The 23,552-nt window shown below is 34.9% G+C and overlaps 10 protein-coding genes across 10 annotated transcripts; 6 read left to right on the top strand and 4 right to left on the bottom strand.

Annotated features, from left to right (window-relative positions):
- Positions 1 to 30: 30 nt before the first annotated feature.
- B0P05DRAFT_568218 (3-oxo-5-alpha-steroid 4-dehydrogenase-domain-containing protein) lies at positions 31 to 828 on the top strand (the record flags this gene model as incomplete). The annotated part of the gene is made up of 1 exon (XM_051581182.1): positions 31 to 828. The coding sequence occupies one exon, from the start codon at positions 31 to 33 to the stop codon at positions 826 to 828; it is 798 nt and encodes a 265-aa protein (XP_051439107.1).
- A 190-nt stretch (positions 829 to 1,018) lies between these two features.
- Positions 1,019 to 3,120, top strand: B0P05DRAFT_461615 (uncharacterized protein; the record flags this gene model as incomplete). Its single annotated transcript, XM_051574082.1, has 4 exons — positions 1,019 to 1,428; positions 1,501 to 2,344; positions 2,387 to 2,753; positions 2,813 to 3,120. 4 exons carry the CDS (start codon positions 1,019 to 1,021, stop codon positions 3,118 to 3,120), a joined length of 1,929 nt encoding a protein of 642 aa, XP_051439108.1.
- Positions 3,121 to 3,176: 56 nt separating this feature from the next.
- Positions 3,177 to 4,320, top strand: B0P05DRAFT_462014 (rab-GTPase-TBC domain-containing protein; the record flags this gene model as incomplete). Its single annotated transcript, XM_051574097.1, has 7 exons — positions 3,177 to 3,305; positions 3,355 to 3,397; positions 3,444 to 3,740; positions 3,884 to 3,973; positions 4,018 to 4,071; positions 4,111 to 4,205; positions 4,249 to 4,320. The coding sequence occupies 7 exons, from the start codon at positions 3,177 to 3,179 to the stop codon at positions 4,318 to 4,320; spliced, it is 780 nt and encodes a 259-aa protein (XP_051439109.1).
- A 2,286-nt stretch (positions 4,321 to 6,606) lies between these two features.
- B0P05DRAFT_524327 (uncharacterized protein) lies at positions 6,607 to 7,271 on the top strand. The gene is made up of 2 exons (XM_051576185.1): positions 6,607 to 7,008; positions 7,065 to 7,271. Exons 1-2 carry the CDS (start codon positions 6,792 to 6,794, stop codon positions 7,226 to 7,228), a joined length of 381 nt encoding a protein of 126 aa, XP_051439110.1. The 5' UTR covers positions 6,607 to 6,791; the 3' UTR covers positions 7,229 to 7,271.
- Positions 7,272 to 9,110: 1,839 nt separating this feature from the next.
- On the top strand, positions 9,111 to 11,205 carry B0P05DRAFT_524330 (velvet factor-domain-containing protein). Its single transcript, XM_051576186.1, has 5 exons — positions 9,111 to 10,181; positions 10,237 to 10,377; positions 10,483 to 10,800; positions 10,847 to 10,953; positions 11,005 to 11,205. The coding sequence occupies exons 1-5, from the start codon at positions 9,316 to 9,318 to the stop codon at positions 11,124 to 11,126; spliced, it is 1,554 nt and encodes a 517-aa protein (XP_051439111.1). The 5' UTR covers positions 9,111 to 9,315; the 3' UTR covers positions 11,127 to 11,205.
- Positions 11,206 to 16,563: 5,358 nt separating this feature from the next.
- B0P05DRAFT_583276 (uncharacterized protein) lies at positions 16,564 to 17,146 on the bottom strand (the record flags this gene model as incomplete). Its single annotated transcript, XM_051582237.1, has 3 exons — positions 16,564 to 16,646; positions 16,696 to 16,849; positions 16,907 to 17,146. The coding sequence occupies 3 exons, from the start codon at positions 17,144 to 17,146 to the stop codon at positions 16,564 to 16,566; spliced, it is 477 nt and encodes a 158-aa protein (XP_051439112.1).
- Positions 17,147 to 17,665: 519 nt separating this feature from the next.
- Positions 17,666 to 19,793, top strand: B0P05DRAFT_524339 (uncharacterized protein). The gene is made up of 10 exons (XM_051576187.1): positions 17,666 to 17,867; positions 17,917 to 17,995; positions 18,041 to 18,141; positions 18,189 to 18,674; positions 18,720 to 18,811; positions 18,881 to 18,924; positions 18,976 to 19,018; positions 19,073 to 19,266; positions 19,313 to 19,562; positions 19,608 to 19,793. The coding sequence occupies exons 1-10, from the start codon at positions 17,786 to 17,788 to the stop codon at positions 19,737 to 19,739; spliced, it is 1,503 nt and encodes a 500-aa protein (XP_051439113.1). The 5' UTR covers positions 17,666 to 17,785; the 3' UTR covers positions 19,740 to 19,793.
- On the bottom strand, positions 19,603 to 20,787 carry B0P05DRAFT_170543 (60S ribosomal protein L16). The gene is made up of 4 exons (XM_051573133.1): positions 20,687 to 20,787; positions 20,593 to 20,626; positions 20,438 to 20,542; positions 19,603 to 20,291 (listed from the first exon to the last, which is right to left on the bottom strand). Exons 1-4 carry the CDS (start codon positions 20,702 to 20,704, stop codon positions 19,840 to 19,842), a joined length of 609 nt encoding a protein of 202 aa, XP_051439114.1. The 5' UTR covers positions 20,705 to 20,787; the 3' UTR covers positions 19,603 to 19,839.
- A 137-nt stretch (positions 20,788 to 20,924) lies between these two features.
- B0P05DRAFT_568223 (uncharacterized protein) lies at positions 20,925 to 21,928 on the bottom strand (the record flags this gene model as incomplete). Its single annotated transcript, XM_051581183.1, has 3 exons — positions 20,925 to 21,677; positions 21,708 to 21,777; positions 21,825 to 21,928. The coding sequence occupies 3 exons, from the start codon at positions 21,926 to 21,928 to the stop codon at positions 20,925 to 20,927; spliced, it is 927 nt and encodes a 308-aa protein (XP_051439115.1).
- Positions 21,929 to 22,522: 594 nt separating this feature from the next.
- Positions 22,523 to 23,472, bottom strand: B0P05DRAFT_524349 (Zinc/iron permease). The gene has a single exon (XM_051576188.1). It carries the CDS (start codon positions 23,456 to 23,458, stop codon positions 22,562 to 22,564), a length of 897 nt encoding a protein of 298 aa, XP_051439116.1. The 5' UTR covers positions 23,459 to 23,472; the 3' UTR covers positions 22,523 to 22,561.
- Positions 23,473 to 23,552: the final 80 nt, after the last annotated feature.

Here is a 23,552-nt window from a genome sequence, read left to right on the forward strand (position 1 = left end):
TGATTTTCTTTTATTCTTTTCTTTATTGATATGGGATATACATCAAGTATTGGTCTATATGTGCCTGATTGGACAAAACTGAATTGGTATTCATTGATCATTGGTATTTCACTCGCTCTGTTTGCGTTTGTCACTCTTTTTATTGATCTTGCACCCTACTCAAAGTTTGGTAATCGCAAATTCGATACAATTCCTAGTAAGAAAGCCATGATTTGTTTTTATCTCCCAAGTGTCATTGCCTGTTTATTTGTGCAGAAACCCGTTTTTTTTTATTGGCATTCCCATTTTGACATTGTCCATTTATTGAACACATTGCATTTCTCAAAACGAGTGTTTGAAGTATGCTTTGTTCATATTTACAAGAGCAATACCAATATCTTGACAATGTTGTCTGTTAGTTCTGTCTATACAACCACTACCCTTTTAGATCTTTTGGTGATTCGTCAAATGCCTGACTATGCTTTTTCTGATAAATTATTTACTTGTGGTCTCCTCTTCTTTTTCATAGGAGAAGCTGTCAATACTTACCATCACTGGGTCTTGAGACAAATGCGTATGAATAACAACTCGCAAGAGAAATACCGTCTTCCTCGGGGTGGCTTGTTTGACTATGTGGTGGCTCCTCATTATATGGGTGAACAACTCTCGTTTATTGGATTCATATTGACAAGTCAGAATGTGGTTGCACTCGCTTTAAAGGCTTTTCCTTTGGTCTACCTGTCTATTCGAGCCAAAAAGACACATGCATGGTATAAGGCATATCTTACAGACAAGCATGAAAAGGCAGATATACGCAAACGAAAAAACCTGATTCCGTTTGTTTGGTAAATTCTGTTGCATATTAAAAACAAGACCTTAAGCGCCAATCAAACAGATTGTTTGCTATTTAGAGCCCAGTTTCTCCCTTTTTTTCTTCGTATCTTTAATGAGCTTGTTTCTTTCTATCAACCAATGAGAGTCAGAGTTATCCCTTGTACTGGTAAACACCATGTGTCTATCTAACTCACACTAACTCAAGATGGGGGGGAGAGCAGAGTGTCGAAAGAACCGTCGAAAATGCATACGTATTGATTCCAATAGCCCATGCGAAAGATGCAAAGATCTCGGTAAAGAATGTGTAGAAGCTCTTGTAAAAGCAACCATGAAAGCAAAAGGCTTGTCCGAATCAGCATATAATGCTCATAATTTACAAGATCAAGTAAAGCAGTTGGAAATGGAGGTTCAACACATCGAAGCTGAAATGAAGAGATTAAGTAACCGCAGCAACAATAAGTTGGTACCTATGGGCCAACAGTATCTACCACCTTCTGATTTATTTTATAAATGGAAATTCAAAATCAAAGATGGCTTCTTTAGCATAGAAACTGGCATTCAATCCATCAGTGAATTGATCCCTCTTCAATCATCCTCTATATCTTACCTATCGCCGTTTGGTTCTTTCTTGAACAACAGTGATGATATAGGCAGTCCCTTTAGCGAAAGTAATAGCAGTAATAGCAGCATCTACAGTAACAATCCCGAAGAAAATATCTATCTCGGAAAAGATTCAAATATGCTATTGAGCTTTCATTGGGAAGATGTGAACTGCCAGGCACCACATTTTACAGCACGAATTGCAACACGGTCTTTTGAGAGAAAAAAGACAAGCGATCCTGATGAAACCCTTTTAGCCGAAACACTCTTTATTGACCCTCGCTCTACTGTTCATGAATTGGTGGATGCCTTCTTCAAATGCGATATTGTCTATAACTCTCTGGTACATGAATCTAGTTTTAGAGCCAAGTTATCCATATTACAAGATCCACTCTTGGATCTTACCACTCTCTCTATTTGCTGCTATGTGTGTACTACGCCTTGCAATGATGTCGCCCATTCTTGGCGAAGAAAACGTCATTTAGCTGATTTCTTTTATGTCAAAGCAAAATCTGTTTTTCTTGACCAGTTTGATGACTATGAAAAGCGATTGGAAAATATGGTTTCTGTCTGCTTATTATCTCGATATATACACATGACACTTCGGTTTTCGGACTGTTGTCGACTACTCGAAATGGCTTTCCAAATCAGTCTTGATCTTCACAAAGATTACAATGCTTATTTTGAGTCAGAAACAGATAAGGAAGTGACTGACCATGTTGATGAAGCCCTGTTTAGTCGGTGTTATTATCTTATTGTCAATATGCGTCGAGTAATGCAATTTATTGCCAATGAGTCTATGAACGAACCTGAATTTCGATATCCTCGGTGGCAGTATTTGGTAGACGAATCAGAAGAAACAAGACGTTATGTTAGACTACAAAACTGGATTTTGTCAATTGTCGATCACCCTTTTATGTCTGCTTTTAAGGTGAGTGCGTAGGAGTGAGTCGAGGTAGCTTATAGACGGTAGAAACAAATTCATCGTGTCCATATTGGTAAAGTATGTACATTAAGCTTTGAATCTATTGTCAAAGCAGATCAAGTCATACAAGAATGGGCATCTTCTGCTCCTGATGAATTCCGCTTGTTTGATGACTATTTTGCTGTAGAAGCTTGCAAGGAAATCATTTGTAAGATACAAGACCCTATTCTCTTGGTAAACTTTTGTAACCTTCATGTTCTCCAACTCAACATCAATTCATCTATGCTGCAACCCATTGCTTTGAATAACGAATCCTCACAATTGGCACAGTGTGTTTTGGAACATTCATTAAGTAGATCATTGACAGGATGTCGTCTCTTGATTTACGCGATTAAACAGTTGTTCCACGCTTGCGGTTGCAACACAACATGTAAATATCCTTTAGATACAATACTCAGTATTAACATGTTCTAGGCAATTACACTGTACTTGCGTTCGACAATCTTTTATATACATTTGATGTGCTTATGCTACTCTCTTTATCTCCCAATCAACAGGTGGCAGCAGAAGCCAAGTCAATGATGAAAATTTGCTTTGAAGAAATCAAGAACATCCGTTTTATGCAAGGAATTAGTATTCCTAAGGAAACTTCACCTATGGCAAGCATTATCACTGAACAGTTCAAGGACAAGAAGTTTGATGTAGACTATTATGATAAATACCCTCATCCATGGTTCGCTATGATGTTTGATGCAATTCATGTTATTACTTCCTGTACTTAAACTCATTAAAATTAGTCGGCATTTTCTCGAAAATTAACGTTCTTTTCTGCTTTGTAATGCAATCCACTGAAGGAGAACAATCTTACTTGAATGACTTTGAAGACATCCTACAGTCGGAAGTATACGTTGATCTAGAGAGACTAAGAATATTAGCAAGACACGGCATTCCAGACCAACTAAGAGGAGTAACTTTATAACTATCGTCATGTTCTCATGCTGACATGTAATGTATAGGAAGTATGGAAATATTTGCTAGGGATTCAACAAGCCGATCGATGTAAGCCTTGGTTTGCCATTATAGTACTCTAACCACGTAAAATAAGCCAAAGAATTGAGTTCAAGTAAAGCAAGAGTGGAAGAATACGAGCAATTAGATAAGATTGATAAAGATGTGGCTAAAAGGATTCGAGGCGAAGTATCTCGATATCAAAGGCGCTTTCCTGAATCCAACCTGGGCAATCACGTACAGTCTTTTGTGAATATCATATTGGCTTATTTGAACAACAATCGAGATATTGAGTATAACTCAAACCTAATCTCATTATGTGCACCTTTTATTCATGTCATGAACAACGAATGCGACGCTTATTTCTGCTTTGAAAAGCTAATGCAAGCTATAGGTAAAGTTAGCTCAAAGAATTGCATGATGTTTATTATAGTATAGAGGAATACAACCTTAATATCAGCCTAAAAGAACAAGTAGCCCAATTTATGACATTATTCCGCTGCAGTCTACCTGAATTATGTAGTTATTTTGATGAAGAAGAAGTTGACTTGAACGAATGGTCCACTTCTTGGCTGCAGAGCCTATTATCAAAAGAGATGAGGTTCGAAAATCTCGTTCGGCTATGGGGTAATTTGAAAACGGCAGTTATTGCCTAAGCTAACATTGGATAGACACTTATTTTGCTATGTCGGATCCATTTAGTTTTCATCCTTTTATTTGCTTATGTAAGTCTAAACCATAATGCTTGATATTGACTTTGTTAGCTATTCTACAATGTGTCAAGGAAGCATTAGAGGATTTGGAACAGTCAGAGATTCGAACTATGCTGCTTCGTTTACCGTTGTTGAATATGGAAATGGTAAGAAGTTCATGTTAAGAAGCTCTATTGACTTCTGATATAGATTATTGCAGATGCTTATAACTTTAAGCACGAAACAATGGCAAGACAAATAAGTGAGAATGGCGAAATTTAATAAAGTAATTTTCTATACGCAGTTTAATAGCATAAACTGGTTTTATGCATGCTAATAGAACGATAGACTTAATGCAAACATTTTCTTTCTCTTTTTTTTTATTCTTCAGTAGTTTTGATTAGCATCTTCGGATGCTTGCAACTGTTTAGTGGTATATCTTACCAATCATTAGGTAACCCAGTGTCTGTACACACAAAACTGCTAATACCAACTGATAAGAGCATCACCTATGCCAAATACTTCAAGCTCAATAACTTGACCGCCACCAACTCATTCTTAGAGATTGAGTCTCCTTCCATAATCCAATATTTGGCTAGCAAACAAGGCGCCTTTAATATAATTTTTCTTCTAAGGCTGATCTCATATCGCAATAACAACCTAGTTATCCACCACTCTTAGCACTAAAACTACTACAGTAGTATACCTAGTCTATTATACCATATTTGCAATAGAACAAACTCTTATAGATGTTTTCATAGGCGATGCCTTATTGGAAACGAAGTCATTATGCAAGTTAATTCGACTATTTGACTTTATAAGTATTAACTCAACGCATGTGAATCTATAGCTAGAGAGATACTACAATTAGATCCTTTTTCTTATATAACATGTGATGGACAATATAGAACCTATTTCCCTGTTAAGGCATATTATTCCATGAAAAGTAATACTATTGAGACTGAAGAAAAAAAAACTGTTTTTGATTCATCTCAAACATTGCTTTTACTGCTGAAACTTGAGTTCGAATTGCGAAAACAAACTCAAAAAATTCTAGACAAAAATACTAATAAAAAAAAACACGCTGCACAATCCATGCTTGATTCGCGTGTCTTATGATACCACAAGACGTCATATCCTTTCTTAATAGAGAACTACATGTAACACAGAACTTAACCTTGTCCTGTAAGTCAGTTGAATATACATTCTTCTTTTATATTTGAAGGGACAATTTATGCGTTGGAAAAAAAAAGCGGGATGGACCTTATAAGAACACAATGTACATCAATGAGAGGTAATAACTGTATTTTTTAAACGAAAATAACTGTTCTGGCAAAATAAATCTTACATTAATGTTTAAGACAAATCCTGAGAAATTAAAACTTGAGCTATTTTTGCTAGTGCTTATGCTATTTTCTATATATGACAAGTGTTTGGTGACAGTTCATCAAGTTGTGAATATATCATTAGACTTGCAGCATTTGGATCACATACTGTTGTTTGTAAATATCATGCGGCAAAAGATAAATAAAGTTTGAGGCTAGCTTTACGCATGGTTTTACTATTGACAATAACTATTAATATTGTTTCGCTTATTTGGATTTCCACTATTCAACGCTCTCTTTTCTAGAAGGCACACAAAGTCTCATTGTTTCTAGAATCTTCCTTACGAAAATTTTTGCTGGAATAATTTCCCATAGAAAAGGACCATTTTTTCTATCAAAGAAAAATTGTAGAATATCGCTAAAAATTCTACTCTCCATATTACTAGATCAGTTATTCTGCAATATATTTTAGACATTTTAAGAATGGCCAATTTAGCATAAAGATATAGTTCAGCACTTTTTGACCATCATGATAAATGACGCATAAAAAACCAGACTTTACTATAAACAGGCTTTGTGATGTGATAGGCTAAAAATGAGATAAAAAACAGCATGCCTTGTGAAATAGTCATATGTATACATATATACATATAATTTTCTTTTGACAAAAACAAATATGAGCGCATAAGCTGAGGAGAACAAACAAGTTTTTATTTGATTGTTTATCTCGTCTTTCTATTTTAGAGTCGTTCCGTTTATGAGAATATGCGTGTAAAATTCTTGATTTTCGAAATATCAATTTTGAAGCGGTCTTGTTGTCCGCGCGCCCAGAATGTCCAAATATGAAGACGGGTATAGAGTTTATTCTGTGCGTGTATGCTGCACAAAATATTGCTGGTTGACTGTGGTAACAGAATGATTTTTTTTCTCTTTAGACAAATGCTGGGTATATTAAGGTTAATAGCTACAATTGAGTTTTTTTAGCGTTGTAAAGAAAAAACAGATCAGTCCTATAACGGTAGATTTTCGATTTTAAAGTACAACTCGATCTCCTATTTGAAATGATAGACGCTTCTTTGACAACTTTAAAGCAAACAAGGGGAGATGATATAGTTACATATACATGTGTGTGTACGCACGCGTGTGTATGTGTGTGTGTATGTTCTAATAATAAATTTCGGCCTGATAAATATTCATTGAACCGAGTTTTGTGTACCAAATGAGCGCTTGATAAGTGTTGTAGTGAAAGAGTGGATGACACAAAAGAACCAAGAATTTATTTAACAAAAGGGTTCTTTAATTTTTTTAAAAAAGCGATCGGCGCATTTGTGTAGAGGCACAAGCGAGCCAAAAATTCATAACACTTCAACATCATATCAACAAAGTAAAGCAAGCAGACCTGATTCTATAATTGATCGATATTTCAATATGCTAGTTATACTCTTCACCTTTTCATCGTCTCCTCGAAAAAGTTTTTTTGGCCTGTCTCATCTTGTTGCTTTGGCTCTGTCTAGTTTATGCTTTTTGTTAATTGATTTTGGGGCGATAAGAAACACGTCATTTGCTGCATTCTATATCCAAACCAGCTATAAACAACAAACTTTAATTTTGTATGAGGGCAACCAAATGTTACAAATGTCGTGCGCTAAAAGAAAGAAAAGTTAGACACAAGCATCAAAGCGTAATAAAAATATGATTAACATGGGGCTCTATTCGCGTTCAAATTCATACTGTCCAACAATACTCAAAAGAAGAGAACAATGATACCAATTTTTAAAAGATCTACAATGTACAAAATGAGGCGTATTTTGTTTCAGGTTTCTATTAAGGGACGCTTCATCTTTTATTTTTTTCTTGTTTGTTGATGACTTTAAAGAAAAAGATACTATTTTTTTTTTTTTTATTTTTGGGAGGAGAAAGCATATCTAACCTTACGTTCGGTGTTTCCGATTTTTTCTTTGGAACGCTTGTAACATTAAGCAAAATTTATAAAATGCCTATAAATAATTCTTCCTGGCTTAATTAACAATGAAAGTCATAGTAAAAAAAAATATTGGTATCGTATTAAGAAAGCGTGTTTTGTCATAAAGAAATTAATATTTGATTAAGCTTTTTGGTTCTTTTCTTTTTCGTGATACGCCTCTATTTTGATGAAAAAACTACATAAAGACACATTATAAACTAGGTTGTTACATTGTACTGATTATGCCTAGTGACGTTGCCTAGCAATATTTAAACAAGTTATTATATGATGCAAAATCTAGCCAAACCTTGTAAAAAAAAAAAAAGGAGAAAATTATGCAATGCTACCCTTCATAGTACATTAATTGTGGATTCTTACTTATGGGGTCAATTCTTTTTCATTTCAAGTACTACAGAGCAAAGTTGTTTTGTTTGTATTCCTTGAACCTGACTTCAGTCTTTATGGTGGCTCTTTTGATAAATTAAAACTGAAAAAAAAATGTATAGCTTTAAATGGTCAGACTCTATAATCCCAATATTCAGAAAATGTAGTTCTTTGTCTATCAATCATAATTTGACATAGTTAAATTGATGTTAATTGAAGTAATAGGTGTACTCGTCGATCACGTATGTACATTCATGACTTTTTTTGGAACAATTGTCAAGCCAATGCTTGCCTCATTTAGCCTTGTACCAGAAATTGAAAATGATTGATAGGGCGCGGGTACATAACATACTCATTTGAGAGCTATGATGAAATTTGGTCAATCAGTTGAAGGAGAGGGTAGGTTTCACAAGGATTGAAACAAACAAATTTAAGCTTTTTATTGCTAAAAATGATTAGAAATAGAAATGCAACATTCCCATAGAATAAAATAGAGATAGACTGATATCTACACATTCGCATGCATATAATAATTACCAGTATTTTGTCTATAATGAAAAACAATGTCTCTATGCACTTTTACTATTATGTATGTTAATTTCGCAGTTCCAGTGAAATATATCCGTTTTAGGAGATTGTAGCCGACAACTTGGTACAGAACTCCGATAGTGTAACAGTCAGAAACAAAAGTGGCCAATCACTTCGATTTGTTGTAAGGAGGGGGTGGTTGAGGTGAGCACATCTCATTGACAAGGTTTAATAAAAGAAAATCTTGGACTAGTTTTCCAAGTGATTTACTCAATTTGATTGAACCATAAGGTGCATGACAGATATGTCGTATTATTATGTCAATACGGAGTATGTAACATGATCCAGGCCTATTTAGACTTTATAGTATCTGGAGTAGATCTTTCTATTTACTATAAAGATAGATATATATATATATACATATATACATATATATACATAATTTCTGCAACAAAAGAGTCATATCCATTTTGGCACTTATAGTAATAAACAAATGCTTGTTTTAGCAAGACGACTTGTGTTACTCTAGTCAATTCATCTTGTCTTTTATTTGACCCAAGTGTAGACTCATAAGTAGACATAAATGTAAAAGAATAAGAAAAATAGAAGAAAATGGAAAAACCAAAAGAGCAATGTCGGAGGCTCAGTTTCGAATTAGAACACAGTAAATTGTCCTTATTTTGAGATGCCATGATCATTACGCAACAGAAACAATCAATGCAAAAAACAAGCTCAATCCGATTGATTCAAATAGATTCTTAGTCTAATCTGATTGTCGAATAAGAAGGAGAAATAACATGAAAGGAAAAAAATAAATAACAAAGGCAATCATTGGGCTTTCTTTTTTGGACCTTATGGCTCAGTTGCACAATTTTTTCTACACTATTTATAAAGGGTTCTCATTTTCACTTTTCCTTTTCTTCTTTCTCTTTTCATATCTTATTGTTGATAAATTTTTTTTCTTTTTGCTTCAATTTTTTTTCGGCTTGTATAAAACAGAAAAAGTAAAAAAGAAGAAAGGATTGTTTCTCTTTTATTTAAAACTCTAGATAATTGAAAAAAAAACAAAGGGGAAAAATGGATAGAATAAATGATTCTCCTAATGGTTTTTTTAGACGCTCTTCACAACAACTTGAACAAAATGAAATAGAAGAGCAACAACAACAACAACAACAACAACAACAACAACAACAACAACAACAACAACAACAGCGACAGCAACAACAGCAACACCAGCAACATGAAATGCTCCAACACCAAATTCAACAAACTTTGTCGGCAGGTTACAACCAACAAAATGATACTGCCATTTTAGACATGCCACAAAATTTCTACTCCAACACCGAGTCTATTGAGCAATTTGACCCGCATATGATTAGCCAGCAAAACAAAATTCTCTATCCTAATCAGCCAGCATTGCTTCAACAAGCCAGTAACAACCAGCAGTTTATTATGCATGATGACCTAATGTTGAAGAATAACTTCTTTAATCCAAACAATACCGATAGTAATCATAACAATAACATGTACTCCCAACAACAGCACCAACAAATGCTGAGTTCGGCTCGCCAGACAAACTCCGTACTTCACTTTGGCCAATCTTCCTCATTGTCACTCGATCCTAATCTCGATCAGCTTGCCAGTCAGCAACAACCACAACAAGTGCGCCAAGAACACGACGTGTTTTATGAGTTGATATCTTTAGCTACTAATTTAGGTGGAAGAACAGGTATGAATTCTTGGCCTACAGAAGACCCCATCTTGGATCAATTTATTCCCACTTTTACAAGTACAAACACAATTACCCAACAATTACAACAATCACAGCAACACACACAACAACCACAGCAACCACAACAACAATTCAAACAACCAAATTATTATGCACCTTCTATTGAAGACAATGGGATGGATGTGATGGATCATTCAGTTTATAATGATAAGTATGTATATATTTTTTAATATATATATATATATATATATCTTACACATGAGTAGAATCTACAATCTAGAGGTTATACAACAGCCCCTGAGAGCAAGAATGTGTGGATTTGGAGACAAGGACAGAAGACCAATATCCCCTCCTCCTATTCTAAAACTGACTATTACTACAAAATCCGGGCAGATCATAAATCCAGAGTAAGAATAATTTATCCAGAGTAAGAAATACTTTATCTCAAGATGAGAAAAGAAGATAGTAAATAAGTAAAAAAAAAAACAAATTTTTTGTCAACTCTTTTATAGGACGTTTGATATCTCTTTTTTGGTCGTTATGTGTGATTCCTGCTTAGAATATACTTCTGGAGAAGGAAAGGATTCATCGCCTTCGTCCAATGGTACACTTTCACAAATCGTCAGCTTTCCAACTGTAGTGGCAGATGAAGATGGTAATGAAAGGCAAACTACTGTCCAAATGAAAAACTTGGTGGGATCTTCTGTGTCTTCTGCTAACAAACTGTATGACCTTGATGGTAAACTGGGTATCTTTTTTATCTTTCAAGATATCAGCTTGAGGACAGAAGGCTGCTTTCGTCTTCGATTCTCTCTGATTGATGTTGCTTCGTAAGTTTTTCTTTTGACATCTATTGTATTCACTGCTTATCCTTAGTCCATACTCCCAAAATGTCAATACAAGTTCTGTTTCACGTGTATTGAAAATGGTCCAAACTGAGCCTTTTATGGTTTATACAGCAAAGAAATTTCCAGGCGTTGTTCGTAAGTATAAACAAGAATAGAAAAATAAGGAGGTTAACGTTTTTTCTAAAGAATCAACTCCACTTTCAAGATGCTTTGCTAGTCAAGGAATCAAAATACCCATTCGTAAAGAGAAGAACAACAAGCGTTCATTAAGAGAAGATATTTCTGACAGAGAGAACGAAGAGGAATAAAGAATAAATTTGATTTTTGTCAATTACAAAAGAGGAAAACAAGAAGAACAAATAAAAAGAACATCATATTGAAACAAATGAATGAGTGATTGTCCTCAAGTCTTGTGTATATATTTTTATTCTATATGAAGAGCAATATTACTTTATATTTTTGAACAATAGCTTGACCTAAAAAAAATGTTTTACAAAAAACAAAGCTTCGCAATTGGTTTGATTATCTGTTTGTTTTTTCTATTTTCTTTTTCTTTTTTTTCGATTCTTCTTTTCCATTTGTAGGTTATTATTTTATGAACTATACTCCAAAAAACGAGTACAGTTTGCCTTTTACGGGGAGCCTTACCGTAGTATTGGTTCTTTTTAAAGTTCAAAGGCAGATTTAGATTCAAATTCAGGAGAGAGAAAAAAAAGTCCCAGATTTGATTCAGCAGGTTTCTGTGAACAGATCAGGATAGTCGATTTCATGATCATATTCTATTCGATACGGATTTATTCTTTTATAGTTAGAATATTCTTGGTTAGAAAGTGGTTCCTGTCGGTTCTTTATAAATAAAGTTATGTAGAATGATGTATTTAATTTTTAAACAAACAATAATAGCCTATAAAAAAACAAGTTTTATATACAGCTGTTCCTTTAATTCTTGTATGACCATCCAAAAAAAAAGAAGGTTGCGGGTCTCGGCCAGAAATATGTTTGTCAGCATCAGTTCTTGAACAAGATGTTGGTCATATTTTCCTTGTTTTGTAGCGTTCCTTATACAAGTAGTACACCGACAATATAAGGCGGATAAATTATTATTAGCATTCTATTATTCTATAATGTTTTGTGTGTACCAAATGACCATTACTTACTGCTACTGATTATAAGCGTTACAAATGAACTTTCCTTTGTCTCAATGATATCAATGTGCTTTATAATAAGGACACAAGAACTTTATTAAGAAAACCGACCTGTTTTACTGAGTTTCTTCAGTGCCCCCGAATAAACCTCTAATGGTTTATGGGTTCTCATGTTGGAAATATCAAAGTTAGGAAGACAAACATCTTGTTAAGAATGAAATATAAAGTAAGGCTCTGAAAGAGAAGTTGCATTTGCTTACTTTTTTATTTATTTTAGATTTACATGGGTCCCGAAGAGTTTCAGAAAAGAAAAACAAGAAAAAAAACCAGGAAGAGGTCCCTTAAGTCTAGTGAAGGCAAAAAAAAATGGAGAACGCGTAAAAAAACGATAACTTGAATCTCAAGTCAACTATTATAAGAAGTTCTTTTATGATAAAAGCGGATTGAATAATTTGACCGAAAAAAAAACTGAATAGATCACTATCAATCATTGTTTTTGTATTCACATTTTGTTACGTCTATCGAACTGTCGAATAGCTACAGCTTGTTTTACTTGAAATGATTAAGCAAAATACTGAATATCAATTATCAGATGATTAATAATAGACATGCATATGTCTATAGAACAAAACAGATCGCAATCGAAGGAAAGTATCCAAAGATGTAGAGAAAAGATTAAAAAAAGCAGCTTTGAACGAAGGGTGGCGTTTTCTTTGTCGAGAGAAAAGTGCGACCTGTTCTTTTAAGATAAAAAAAAAAAGTTTTTTTTTTTCTTTTTTCTTTTTTCTTTAGAAGCCAAGAAGGATATACGCAATCCAAACAAAGAAATACAGTAAGCCATCATGAAAAAAAAACTACTTTTTACATGTTCATGTCAATTGAGTCTTATTGCTTTTACAGAAATTGGTTGCCAATCCATATCAATAAACCTAACTTGATTTTTCTCCTAAAATTTTAAGCGAAGGATTATTACAACAGAAAGAAAACAGTTTTCAGATTGAACTATCTTCTTTCAAGGATGCCATCATAAACACAACAACAATGGAAACAAAAAACAAAATAGAAATAAGGTTCATTTGGATGTGGTTCAGCAGAAAAAGGAGTGTTTTTTTTTTTTTTTTTTTTTTTTTTTTTTTTTTTTTTTTTTCGCTGGTGGTTTGTCGGTTCAGCAAGTTAATCCATAGGTTTTTCTTATCTATTCTAAAGGAGGAGAGGGCTTTTTGACCAGCCAACTCTTTTGATAACCCTTGTTTGGGATGAATTGCGCATTTTGACTTATTCCTAGAGATTCTTTATGTATACTAGTAGAAGGAAAGATATTCGGTGAACTTTATTTCTGCTATAAGGATAAAAAGTGATTAGTTAGGTGAACACTCCCATTTTACTGAAATATTGCTCATTGATATTTTAAAAAACAAAGCTTCCTATGCTGGTTTTTATTTTGTTTTGGTATGTCAGAGTGTATATGAAAAAGCATTTCTATTTAATAACTATATCCAAATTTGGGATTACTAAAAAACAACCATCTTGCGTTTTAGTATCTTTACATTTTTCTTGATCATCTTTTTTCTTTAGAAATCAATGGTATTGCTAATGAGAAAGGTGAAAATATCTTTAAAGAAAACTTTTAACACAACTTAAATATGTATTGCTCTTACTTGAGCCTAAGTAGTCCTAATTTTTTAATTTCTTTTCCAATTTAACAGATTTAAATAATCTTTGAGTTGTCTACCATCTTCCTAATTCCAGAATATATATTTTTCGAAAATGTTCGTAATGCGGGTTCCAAGAACAACTTTTTAAAGCCATTAAAGCAAAGCTTTGTACAATTCTTTTAGACAAACAATACATTAAAATTAGTTTTGACAGGAAAAGTCAAGACTAGCAGACTTTGAGGACATTTTTTTTTTTAGTTGCTAACAGATGAACTGGATTTGGCATTACCAAAAAAGCAATAGCTAAACAATTTATGTTGATGTTATAGATGCTTCTTTTGAAATCAAAAAGTTAAAAGATGGCTCACCGGGAAAGATCTTATGAGCGTAAACTAATATAAAATCAATTGTCATTCTCTTTTGTATATTTTTAAGCCTCTTTCTTTCTTGTTTTATGTCAAAAAATGGGTCTTACATTGAGATAAAACTTTGTAATTATTATTCATTGTCCAGTCTTTTTTTTTGTTCAAGTAAAAAAAAAAAAAATAGCTTCTATTGTTGCTAGATTCAATGTTTGGAAGAAAAACCAGTTCTTACTGGCACTAGATATTGATCATTTCGATATCTCTTAGTTTCCAGCATCCATCGCATATTCTTCTTGAGAATCAGAGTGACAGCCTATCCAAAATGCTCAAGATACAAAATAGCTCATAGCTTTAATAACAGATGCATTGCTTTGATCGTTGCATGAGAAGTTTTGTATTAAATCCTGTAGCTCTTGTTCATGTTTTATTTTAATATCTTTTTATCTTCATGTGCTTCTCCATTCGTTTCAACTAAGAACTATTTTTTTTTTCGAGACAAGTCAAGTAAGATGAGAATGGAAGACGCGGTTTAATCCGACAAGTCACTGGTTTAATTGAAATGGAAACAGATGTATTCAAGAAGAGCTATTAGTTAATTGCTTGTACCAAGAAAAAGACTATGTAACTATTACTTTGATCTATTGTGCCTAGAGAAGTTATGTTTTCTGGCTTACCTTGTCAAGTAGCAAGTAGTAGCGTTGCTAATGATGATATAGTTGCTTCTTTTTTTTTAGACCATTACAGGTCAGTGTTAAATATAGACAAAATAAAAGCTATAAACCAATTATTTCAACCTTCAAGCTTTCCAGTGTTGACTCATTTACACAAATTACCATACATGGTTATTACATGGTCAAATTCAGTTGTTTCATGCATTTTCATAGCTTACATGCGCTCGAAGAATGACAAATAATATTGATTTGCTCAAGCTGTTGATAGTTTCATTAGGCCATTCTTCATTACTCCTTTCAGGTCAAGTACAAGCATGGATTATGTTGGTTCCATTTGCTGAGAAACAAGGAGAAGAATCATGCATTTATTTTACTCGGTGCCTTGTTTTTTCTTCTTTGAAATAAAAGAAAAAGTCTTCACTCCACACACAAACGTTATTAAATGTAATGACTTAATTAAAACTGAATTTATGCCTTTGTCTTAATGGCATATTCTTACTATAATTAAACTGATTGCTTCCACACTTCACATGATAGTATTGGAAGAACTACCACAATATAGTTTCTGATAGGAAGATGCATACCAGAAATATACTTGAAAAGGAAGCATCATAAAAAACAACGAGAAAGGAATGCCTTTTATCAAACAAATTGCTGTATCGTAAGATCAATAGCTATTTTCTTATTTGAACATCTTGTTTTTAACTGTATTTAAACTCCTTGTTGAGAGTTGCGTTAGTTACAGTGATTTGCGGTTAAAATTCTTTTTAAACTGTCTTCCTCTCCCAAAAACATCACCACAAGCGATTTTGAATAGCAAAAACAGGAAACTTTGATTTTTGAGCAGGTTTATTAAACGAAATGATGGGGTGTCCCACAAGATCATTAAAAATATAAAATTGCATGTTTCTTTTCTTAGTCTCCCCCCTCCCTTGGCGTTGTAGGTAGCTGCATGTCCTCTCAGGCGTGCTTCTTCCTTGTTTCTTAGTACATGGTGTTTATGGTGTAGTTATTACTGATATAATTAGGTGTATATTCCTTATCCAACTTCCCTCTTCCTTTTCTATTGTTAGTTAGCTAGCCTTCGCCTAGTGGACGCCATAGAACTTATTTCTCCTATTCCCTAATGAGGCAGTTACTCGACGAGTACCATCATGGCCTCGGTGCATGTCATCACTGGTATCAAGAAGCTGCTGCTGCTTTTGCTTGTACAAACGGTTCTTAAAAGAACCTTTGCTAATATTTTTACCAGCTTCTCTGTGTTCTTATTTGATGTATTGTATCATCAACTGTCAAAGAATGTTTTTTATTTCTGTGTGCTTTGATGATATAAATTTTCTTTTAGTAAAGCTTGTTTATGTAAAAAAAAAAAGATAGTTTATGATTGTTTGAGAATAAAGTTGTTCAAAAGAAGCAAAAAAATAAATAAAGAAAGGAAGCTTCAATACAGTATATGGTTGCTATTAAATATAAGGCATATAGGTTGTTTTCTTTTGTGCTATCAGTTCTTGAGCATTATTGTTATGTTTTTTGATCTTAGATCTATTCAATTACATTCTAATCTCTCGGCCTTTTGCCGGATCATGCAACAACAAGATGAACTCCATGAGTCAGTGGTATCTCTCGCCGCTCAACAATCAACCCTTAAGGACATACAACTACTTACCAATACCGAAATTTCCAGTACGAACAATTTTACCCCATCATTCACACTATCTCATGCAACCCAGAACGAAAGACAGTGGTCTACGACGCAATTTAATCAGTCAACAAGTCTTCATTCAGCTTCTATAGCAACTTATTTGTCATTAAAAAGAATGACAGGATATACATTTACAAACAAAAATATAATTAAAAATACAAAGACAAGAGATAGAGAAGCAGGCAAGACAAGAAGCAGAGAAAAGAGTTAAGCACTGCCTCTTCTACTGGGACGAGTCAGATTTGTCATTGCAATAGCATTTGATACTTCTGATTTTTTTGCTCTATGCACTATGTAGCCCTATGTTGAAAAAGGTTTTGAGCTCCATAGCGGATATACCACCCTCAGCTTCGAGTTCCTCTTTGTCACTGTCACTATCACTATCATAGAATTCACTTGGCATATAATCGAAGCCTTCACCATCGCTTCCGTCAGTTTCCGAAATATCAAAAACGCTGATGTAGTCTTCCACGATTGTCAGTTTCAAATTCTTCTTTGTTCAAGGAAGGACGACACGTTGGTCCTTTGGTGCATGTTATGATTTTAAGACTTCAGTAGAAGAGGCCGGTTGATCCTCCTTAGTGGCATGAGGTAAGACGTTTTCAAAATCATGCTTCTTAGGTGCTGGTGTCCTGCGCTTCTTCGATGAATTCAGGAGTACTTTGTGAGGACATACAAATGATCGGTGCTCAAGGTATTGACAGTTGTAGCAGATGATTTGTGCTCTAGATTTTTCACACTCAAACTTATTATGACTCGTTTGGCGGTAATATCTACACCAGGTAGGCATATTATTCCATGTACAATGAAAAATTTGATTTGGAGATTCATCAGCTAATAGTGTGATCCACATCTTGATATTGTGTGTCGTTCTTGTCTTTACCAATGACTGCATAACCAGATCCTTAATTTAGGTTCAATTGTTAAGGGAAACTAAAAAAGGAAATAACAAGACAATTTTTGATTTCAGAAATCTCATTACTATATGTGAAGTTTGAAATTGGCTTGTTGCTACCTCTTCAGGTCTCCTCTATACTTAGGAGTACCTTTTCGTCTCCCCAAAACTCACTCCACTTACGGAAGTAGCCATAAGTCACAATTACTATAGATAGCATCTTGCCGGCTTTGAGGAGACAGCTTGGAAAGGACCTTAAACCCCCTCTTTTTTTTTGTTAAGACTATGACAATAATTTGGCTTGAATTCCTTTTTTTTTTTCGGGGGACTATTTTTTAAAAAGCAGATGTTACTTTGTCCAAGCTTTGTAACTCCGGCCATTTGATTTGAAAGAACTCCTGCTTTTTATTTTAATCTTTATTTTTAATACAAACCCTTATTCTTAAAAGACGGTCATTTTTTCCCTTCATTTCTTTATTTTCTTTCCTTTTTCACCTTAAACATACTCTTTCTCTTTTATTCAGCTCGATCGCAATGTCCTCTTCACCCAAGTTTTGGCAAAAGTTGGGATTAGGAAAGCAAAACAAGTCCCTGTCGGCTTCTACCACAAATTCAGGTACAAAAAAAAGTCCCATTATCAGTCTCAAATGATTAATACCGTTTAGACAATGCTTCTATTCGTTCTTCCATGTCTTTTCATAACTTTCAAGAAGACACACATGGAAAAAAAATGAAACGTTTCAGGTATAGAAAAAAAATAGTCATTCTTGTCCTCACAAGATTATTTAGTAACTTAACGTTAAAGCACAGAGCGAGTTTAACTTCTTTACGCCAACCAATTACCGAGAATAATAAGCAAGCGCTCCTTCTAAAATCAAGAAAAGATCCAGGTACACACTATCATATATGACATAACAAGATATTAACCACTGATTAGAATTAGGTGTATCAGATAATGAGATAAACACAGACGCAGATGACAAAAAATCGTCTATCCCTATTGTTTCATCTGATTACAATTTAAGAAAACTTCAGCAACAACAGCCCACTCGAAAACAATCATGCATTGATTTCAATCAGACCAAGTTACCTTCACCTCCTCGAGTCATGAAAAAGACGAAAAGTAACCAATCCCTTAAATCAACTTCTTCTGCAGGCAGTCGAGACCAAAAAACGAAAAAGACAGAGACACTCTTGAAAAGAAAAAGCTTGCCTCGTATCGAAACAAGCAGTGATGATGAATCTTGTCTTACTCGCACTTCCTCTAATGGCAGTATTTCTGAGAGACGTCATAGAAAAAGTTTGGAAAAAAGAAAGAACAAGCAAGTAACTGAAGGAGGTGAAAACTTTGTTTTAGACATGCTTCGAGATGAACTAGAAAGAGAAAAAGCTGCTTCCCGTGCATTACAAGGTCAAAAAGAAGGTAAAGAAATAACTTTTTTTTATTGATTTATTCACTCCTATTTAGCTATTGCAAAAGATCTAGATTACTTTTGTAAATTAGCAGACGAAATCACTGAAGAAAAAGATGACTTCAAGCGAAAATATGAAGAAGAAAAAGTAATAATTCCATAGGATTGATGATATCTCTCTCTAAAACACTTTTTTGTTTGTTTGTTTTGTTTATAGCATCAACATGAACTATTAAGAGCATTTAACGGGATACAGTCAAGGTAAGTATATTATGCATAATTCTAAACATGATTTATCATGCGTTTTGTTAGTGGCGCAACAACAACAAGTGATCAATTAAGGCAAGAATTAGAGGTATGCTTGTATGTGTACATGTTGATATGCATGACTAAAAAAGAAAGAATGTAGGACTTAAAACAACGCATGGTCAAAGAACAGTATGCTTATTACAGCAATTTACAAGACAAAGATGATGAAATTAACAATTTGAAAAACGACTTGAGACAAACACAAAGGCAACTTCAAATCTTGAGGAAAACAATGGAGCGTCTATTACGTGCAGATGGAAGAGATGCAGAAGAAGCTTCTTTCCTGACAGAAAGGTACAATCTGCCAAACAACAAATACTTGATTGACCCATAAGTTTAGTGATGACAATAAGTGTCTACTCTTACAAGCAAGCTATCATCCTAATGCAGATAGTCCACAATCATTGACAGCCACAAGTCCACCGTCACCAACACCATGCTATACAATGAGTGGTACAACAGAAGATGATGATGACTTATTGTCTACTACATCAAGAGATTCATATCATAGCAGTAGGAGTCATCGTCTTAAACTTCAATATGAGTTCCTGAAATTAGAGAATGAAACTGAGCTTATTGCTAAAAGAAAGGTTAAAAAAAATATATATGATCTCTTATTCTAATGGATTATGTAGTCTGAAGATTTCTCAAAAAAGATTGCCATGTCACGTAGACGCAAAGATCAGCTAGAAGAAATGTTGGGTGAAGTAGACTCTCAACTTCATCGTGTCAAGCAAAAGATCAGATCACCTACGACTACTTCTTGATTCCTTTATATAATTCCCTCTCCTCTTTACAGATTAAAGCATAATTTATAATTATTTTCTTTTTTACTTTATTTTTCTCTCAGTGCATGATATTAAGAACTTAGTAACCGAGGGCAGCAAGGGAAGCGTTGACATCCTTAAGGGCATCAGCCTTGGATTCAACAGCCTTCTTTTGGATAGCAGCAAGGGCAGTCTTGCGTTGGTAGTAAGCAGCAGACTTGGCCTTACGCTTTTCTTCGAGCTTGGCAACAACATCTTGGTACTTCCAGCCAACTTCGTGAGAGATACGGCCAATGGTGGTGTACTTACGTCCGGGCTTAAGACGGAGGACACGGAGAGCATCAGGAACAACCATGCGCTTGACACGGTCATAAGGAGCAGGGACACCTTCAAAGAGCTTGATGCGGTCCAAAGCAGCAGCACCACGAGCAGTCTTGTGAGGGACCATACCACGGATAGCCTTGTACAAGATACGAGAAGGAGCACGGAAGTGGAAGGGACCACGAGTGGGGTTAACAAGACAACGCTTGTTAAGGTAAGCGTGGTACTTTACTATGAGAATGAATTAGTTTTCTTTCTCTTATGCTGTCTTATTTGCTCGCTTTTCTCAGTTTCTCTCTTGCTCTCTCTCTCTCTATCTCTCTCTCTCTCTCTCTCTCTTTTTGTTATCTGTCTCTTCATATTCCAATGATACATACACTTGTTACGGAAGAATTCACCAGAAACATTCAATTCTTCACAACGGACAACAACGACCTTTTGACCGTTGAGGGCTTGCTTGGCGATGATGGAAGCGAGACGACCTATTCTCATATAAATATCGATTTCAATAAAACAAAGTGACATGACATACCCAACAAGTGACCTTTGCCGTCAATAACCAATTGCTATCATATCAAAAAACAGGTCAGTATCCATCAAAACAAGCCACTGTATGGGTGCACTACCTTCTCGAATGTAGACATGGCTGTTATTCGGTTATAAAAAGAGAAAGAGCAAAAAAATTTTTGTAGCCAGTCTGTTTTTTTCAAAGAGACCTAAGCCACCAAGTAGTCACGTACATACAGAGCAAAATTTCAAAATATAGAGTTAACAGCTCGGATTTAATGATAGAGGGAGGGGGGTAGTAGGGTTAGGTATCTTCCGGATTTTTCAACGATTTGATTAAGGTATTCACTTGAGTTTTTAGAATAAGAACCAATGCCTAATAGAAGCATGGGTCATTGTTTTCAGAGCATGTAATATCTTTACCGTTTTGCTTGAATACCAATATTTGACAGTCTGTTCAACTGTTGTTTTTGAAGCACTGTAATGTTGAGAATCAGGCTTGCATTGAGCGTACCATTTCTTGCCTTGAATAATAGTATGATTTTCTTTTGTATCAAGGCCAAGAGGACTTGTTAAAAGATTATTACCATCGAGATCTAGTAAGCTGATCAAGATAAACTCATCATAGACAACAGATTGAGTAACATAAACACCTTCATCCATAGGACATTCTATTTTGCCTTCAATGTTGGTCTTGCCCCCAAGGTCTCTTTCAATAAAACCCAGAAACAAAGCATAACCAGCTTCATTTGCTATTTTAGAGACAATGTTGGCTAATTGTCTATCACTTGGCTTGAGTTGTTCTATTGTGATTTTTGGCAAATAATAGCTATACTTGAGCATATAAAAGATAGGTGATTTAAAATGACTGACATAGTCTTTAAGATAGTTGGATGCACGATCCATGACAGGCTTGATTTCTGTCTCAGTAGACAAGTTGCATTGAAAATCACTCAATCGAGACTTTTGTAGAAGTTCAGCACTAGCTTCATGGTGAACAAGAGAGAAGCCAAGAATGACTTGATAACCTTCAGTCACAGGGAAGAATTTATTGTGGACATCATTATGCCAAGCCATATAGTAATAGCCTTCAATAACAGCCTCTTCTGTCTAAAATATTGCATCTTGACTATGATAGACTGTCAAAATATCACCGCCAATAAAACAGCTAGGCAAGGCAATCAAGAGAGTAGCATATGCATCGCTTTGTCTATATGGTATTGTCAATGCATCAGACACATAAAAAGATAGACTTACAATGCACCCGAGAATGGCAATGTTCCTTCACTGGTCAGAACAAAAAGACGATTGGGCTCAAGGCGTGTGTTTTGAGCAATCAACTTATCAACGCCTAAACGCATTGTTACGTCAGGCAAGATAGTCTCAGACAAGTATTCTTGAAATGAAAGATTGGTTTGAATGTTGGATGCGTCAATTTCTAGACAGGTAGCTTCGCCTTGTTTGTTTTTGGTGGTAGGAAATGCGTGAAATAATCAAATGGCGTCTTTTTCTTCCAAGGGAAATGCAATAGGACCAGGAATACCTTGGACATTAAAAGCAATTCTTGGTGCTTCATCATGCAGAGAATTGCCGCATGAAAAAGAAGATTCAATTTCGTCTGCTTGAGCATCAGAGTATGTGTATTCTATCTTAGTTGCTGAAAGATGTCATCCAGTTTTTGAAGAGGATTTTGTTGTGTACATTCACTGATAACTACAGCTTCATGATCTTTAGGTAATAACTGATTGATCTCAACAGATGGAACCGATTCATCTTCGTCCATAGAATAATCCTCTTCATCACTGTCTTCAACAGAATCAGATCGTATTCTTTTTCGAAGCTGATGAACAACTTCTTTATCGTCTGAAGAAATAAGAATACTATCGTCTTGTTGAGACATTCAAACGCGCCAAAAGTAAAAAAAAAAAAAAAAAAAAAAAAAAAAAGGAGAGAGAGAGAGAGAAACAAAAATTTAATGCATGATATTTTACAATCTAATGAGAGTGGTTCAAGTTGAGTACAAAGGGAATCAACATGCCTAACAGAATAGACCCAATTTGCCAATGATCTCCTTTGTTATTTGGAAGTTCTTGAATAGCATGCATGGCTACATACAGAAATGTACCTCCTGAAAACAGTAACAAGATACCCGTCCAATACTCTAAATTCACAGTAGAGAATGATTCTGAAAAGAAGTGCAATAGGGCATAGGTTGAAATGGCTCCAATGGGTGCAGATAGAGAAAACATCAAGAGGTGTTGTCTTACTCGGGCACGGGACAGACCCTCACTTAACAAGACTGTGGTGAGTGCAAACGCAGAAGGTGCTTTGTGAAGCATGATGGCGAAAAATACTACCATCGATAGTTGTGGATGAGATGCAGATGCACCTAATGCGATCCCATCTGCTGCTGCATGGACAATCAGACCAATCGTAGGGGTTGTGATGGAGACATTGTGTGTGTGATGATGTGGTTCGGATGAGGATGAGGGGGTTTCTGATGGTGCCAACATCGCATCTAATTCTAAAGAGTTTCTGCCTTTAATATTGACCGAAGCTGTAGAGGTTGTTGGGTGAATATGCATAGAACTAACTTGATCAATCACAAACATCATGGCGAACCCAATCAACAAAGACAATCCAACAGCAGTATGATCAGCCAATTGTGCTTCCTCTGTTGTATCGGACACTTTGTTTGTGTAAAGTGTTTCTACTCCCTCGGGTATAATCACAACAAGACTGGTAGATATCAATAAACCTGCACTGACAAAAGTCAAAAAATTGAGCTTTGATTCCGATAGTTTTGTGGCAAGAGGTATACAGCCTGCCACGAAACTAGCAACTAACATTGCCATACATAGCAACAGTAACCATACAAACGGATTTAACATATAAAGAAAAGAAAAAAGGAGTAAAAAATTAAGACTGAATAAACCAGGCTTTATTTATTGTGCAACCTTCTGTTTAGCTGTCAACAATTCGTTC

This window comes from Gilbertella persicaria, assembly GCF_025201335.1.
Source record: "Gilbertella persicaria strain CBS 190.32 chromosome Unknown B0P05scaffold_3, whole genome shotgun sequence".
Taxonomy (NCBI): Eukaryota; Fungi; Mucoromycota; class Mucoromycetes; order Mucorales; family Choanephoraceae; genus Gilbertella; species Gilbertella persicaria.

Coding starts and splice junctions, on each gene's coding strand:
- B0P05DRAFT_170543 (XM_051573133.1), bottom strand. Junction 20,543..20,592: donor CGGCAAAGGTCACTTGTTGG/GTATGTCATGTC, acceptor ATATGAGAATAG/GTCGTCTCGCTTCCATCATC. Junction 20,292..20,437: donor TGAATTCTTCCGTAACAAGT/GTATGTATCATT, acceptor TCATTCTCATAG/TAAAGTACCACGCTTACCTT.
- B0P05DRAFT_524349 (XM_051576188.1), bottom strand. CDS start 23,458: ATGTTAAATCCGTTTGTATGGTTACTGTTGCTATGTATGGCAATGTTA.
- B0P05DRAFT_524330 (XM_051576186.1), top strand. CDS start 9,316: ATGGATAGAATAAATGATTCTCCTAATGGTTTTTTTAGACGCTCTTCA. Junction 10,378..10,482: donor GGGCAGATCATAAATCCAGA/GTAAGAATAATT, acceptor ACTCTTTTATAG/GACGTTTGATATCTCTTTTT. Junction 10,954..11,004: donor GAAATTTCCAGGCGTTGTTC/GTAAGTATAAAC, acceptor TTTTTTCTAAAG/AATCAACTCCACTTTCAAGA.
- B0P05DRAFT_524327 (XM_051576185.1), top strand. CDS start 6,792: ATGCTAGTTATACTCTTCACCTTTTCATCGTCTCCTCGAAAAAGTTTT. Junction 7,009..7,064: donor AATGTTACAAATGTCGTGCG/CTAAAAGAAAGA, acceptor AATATGATTAAC/ATGGGGCTCTATTCGCGTTC.
- B0P05DRAFT_524339 (XM_051576187.1), top strand. CDS start 17,786: ATGTCCTCTTCACCCAAGTTTTGGCAAAAGTTGGGATTAGGAAAGCAA. Junction 17,868..17,916: donor GGCTTCTACCACAAATTCAG/GTACAAAAAAAA, acceptor AATACCGTTTAG/ACAATGCTTCTATTCGTTCT. Junction 18,675..18,719: donor ATTACAAGGTCAAAAAGAAG/GTAAAGAAATAA, acceptor ACTCCTATTTAG/CTATTGCAAAAGATCTAGAT.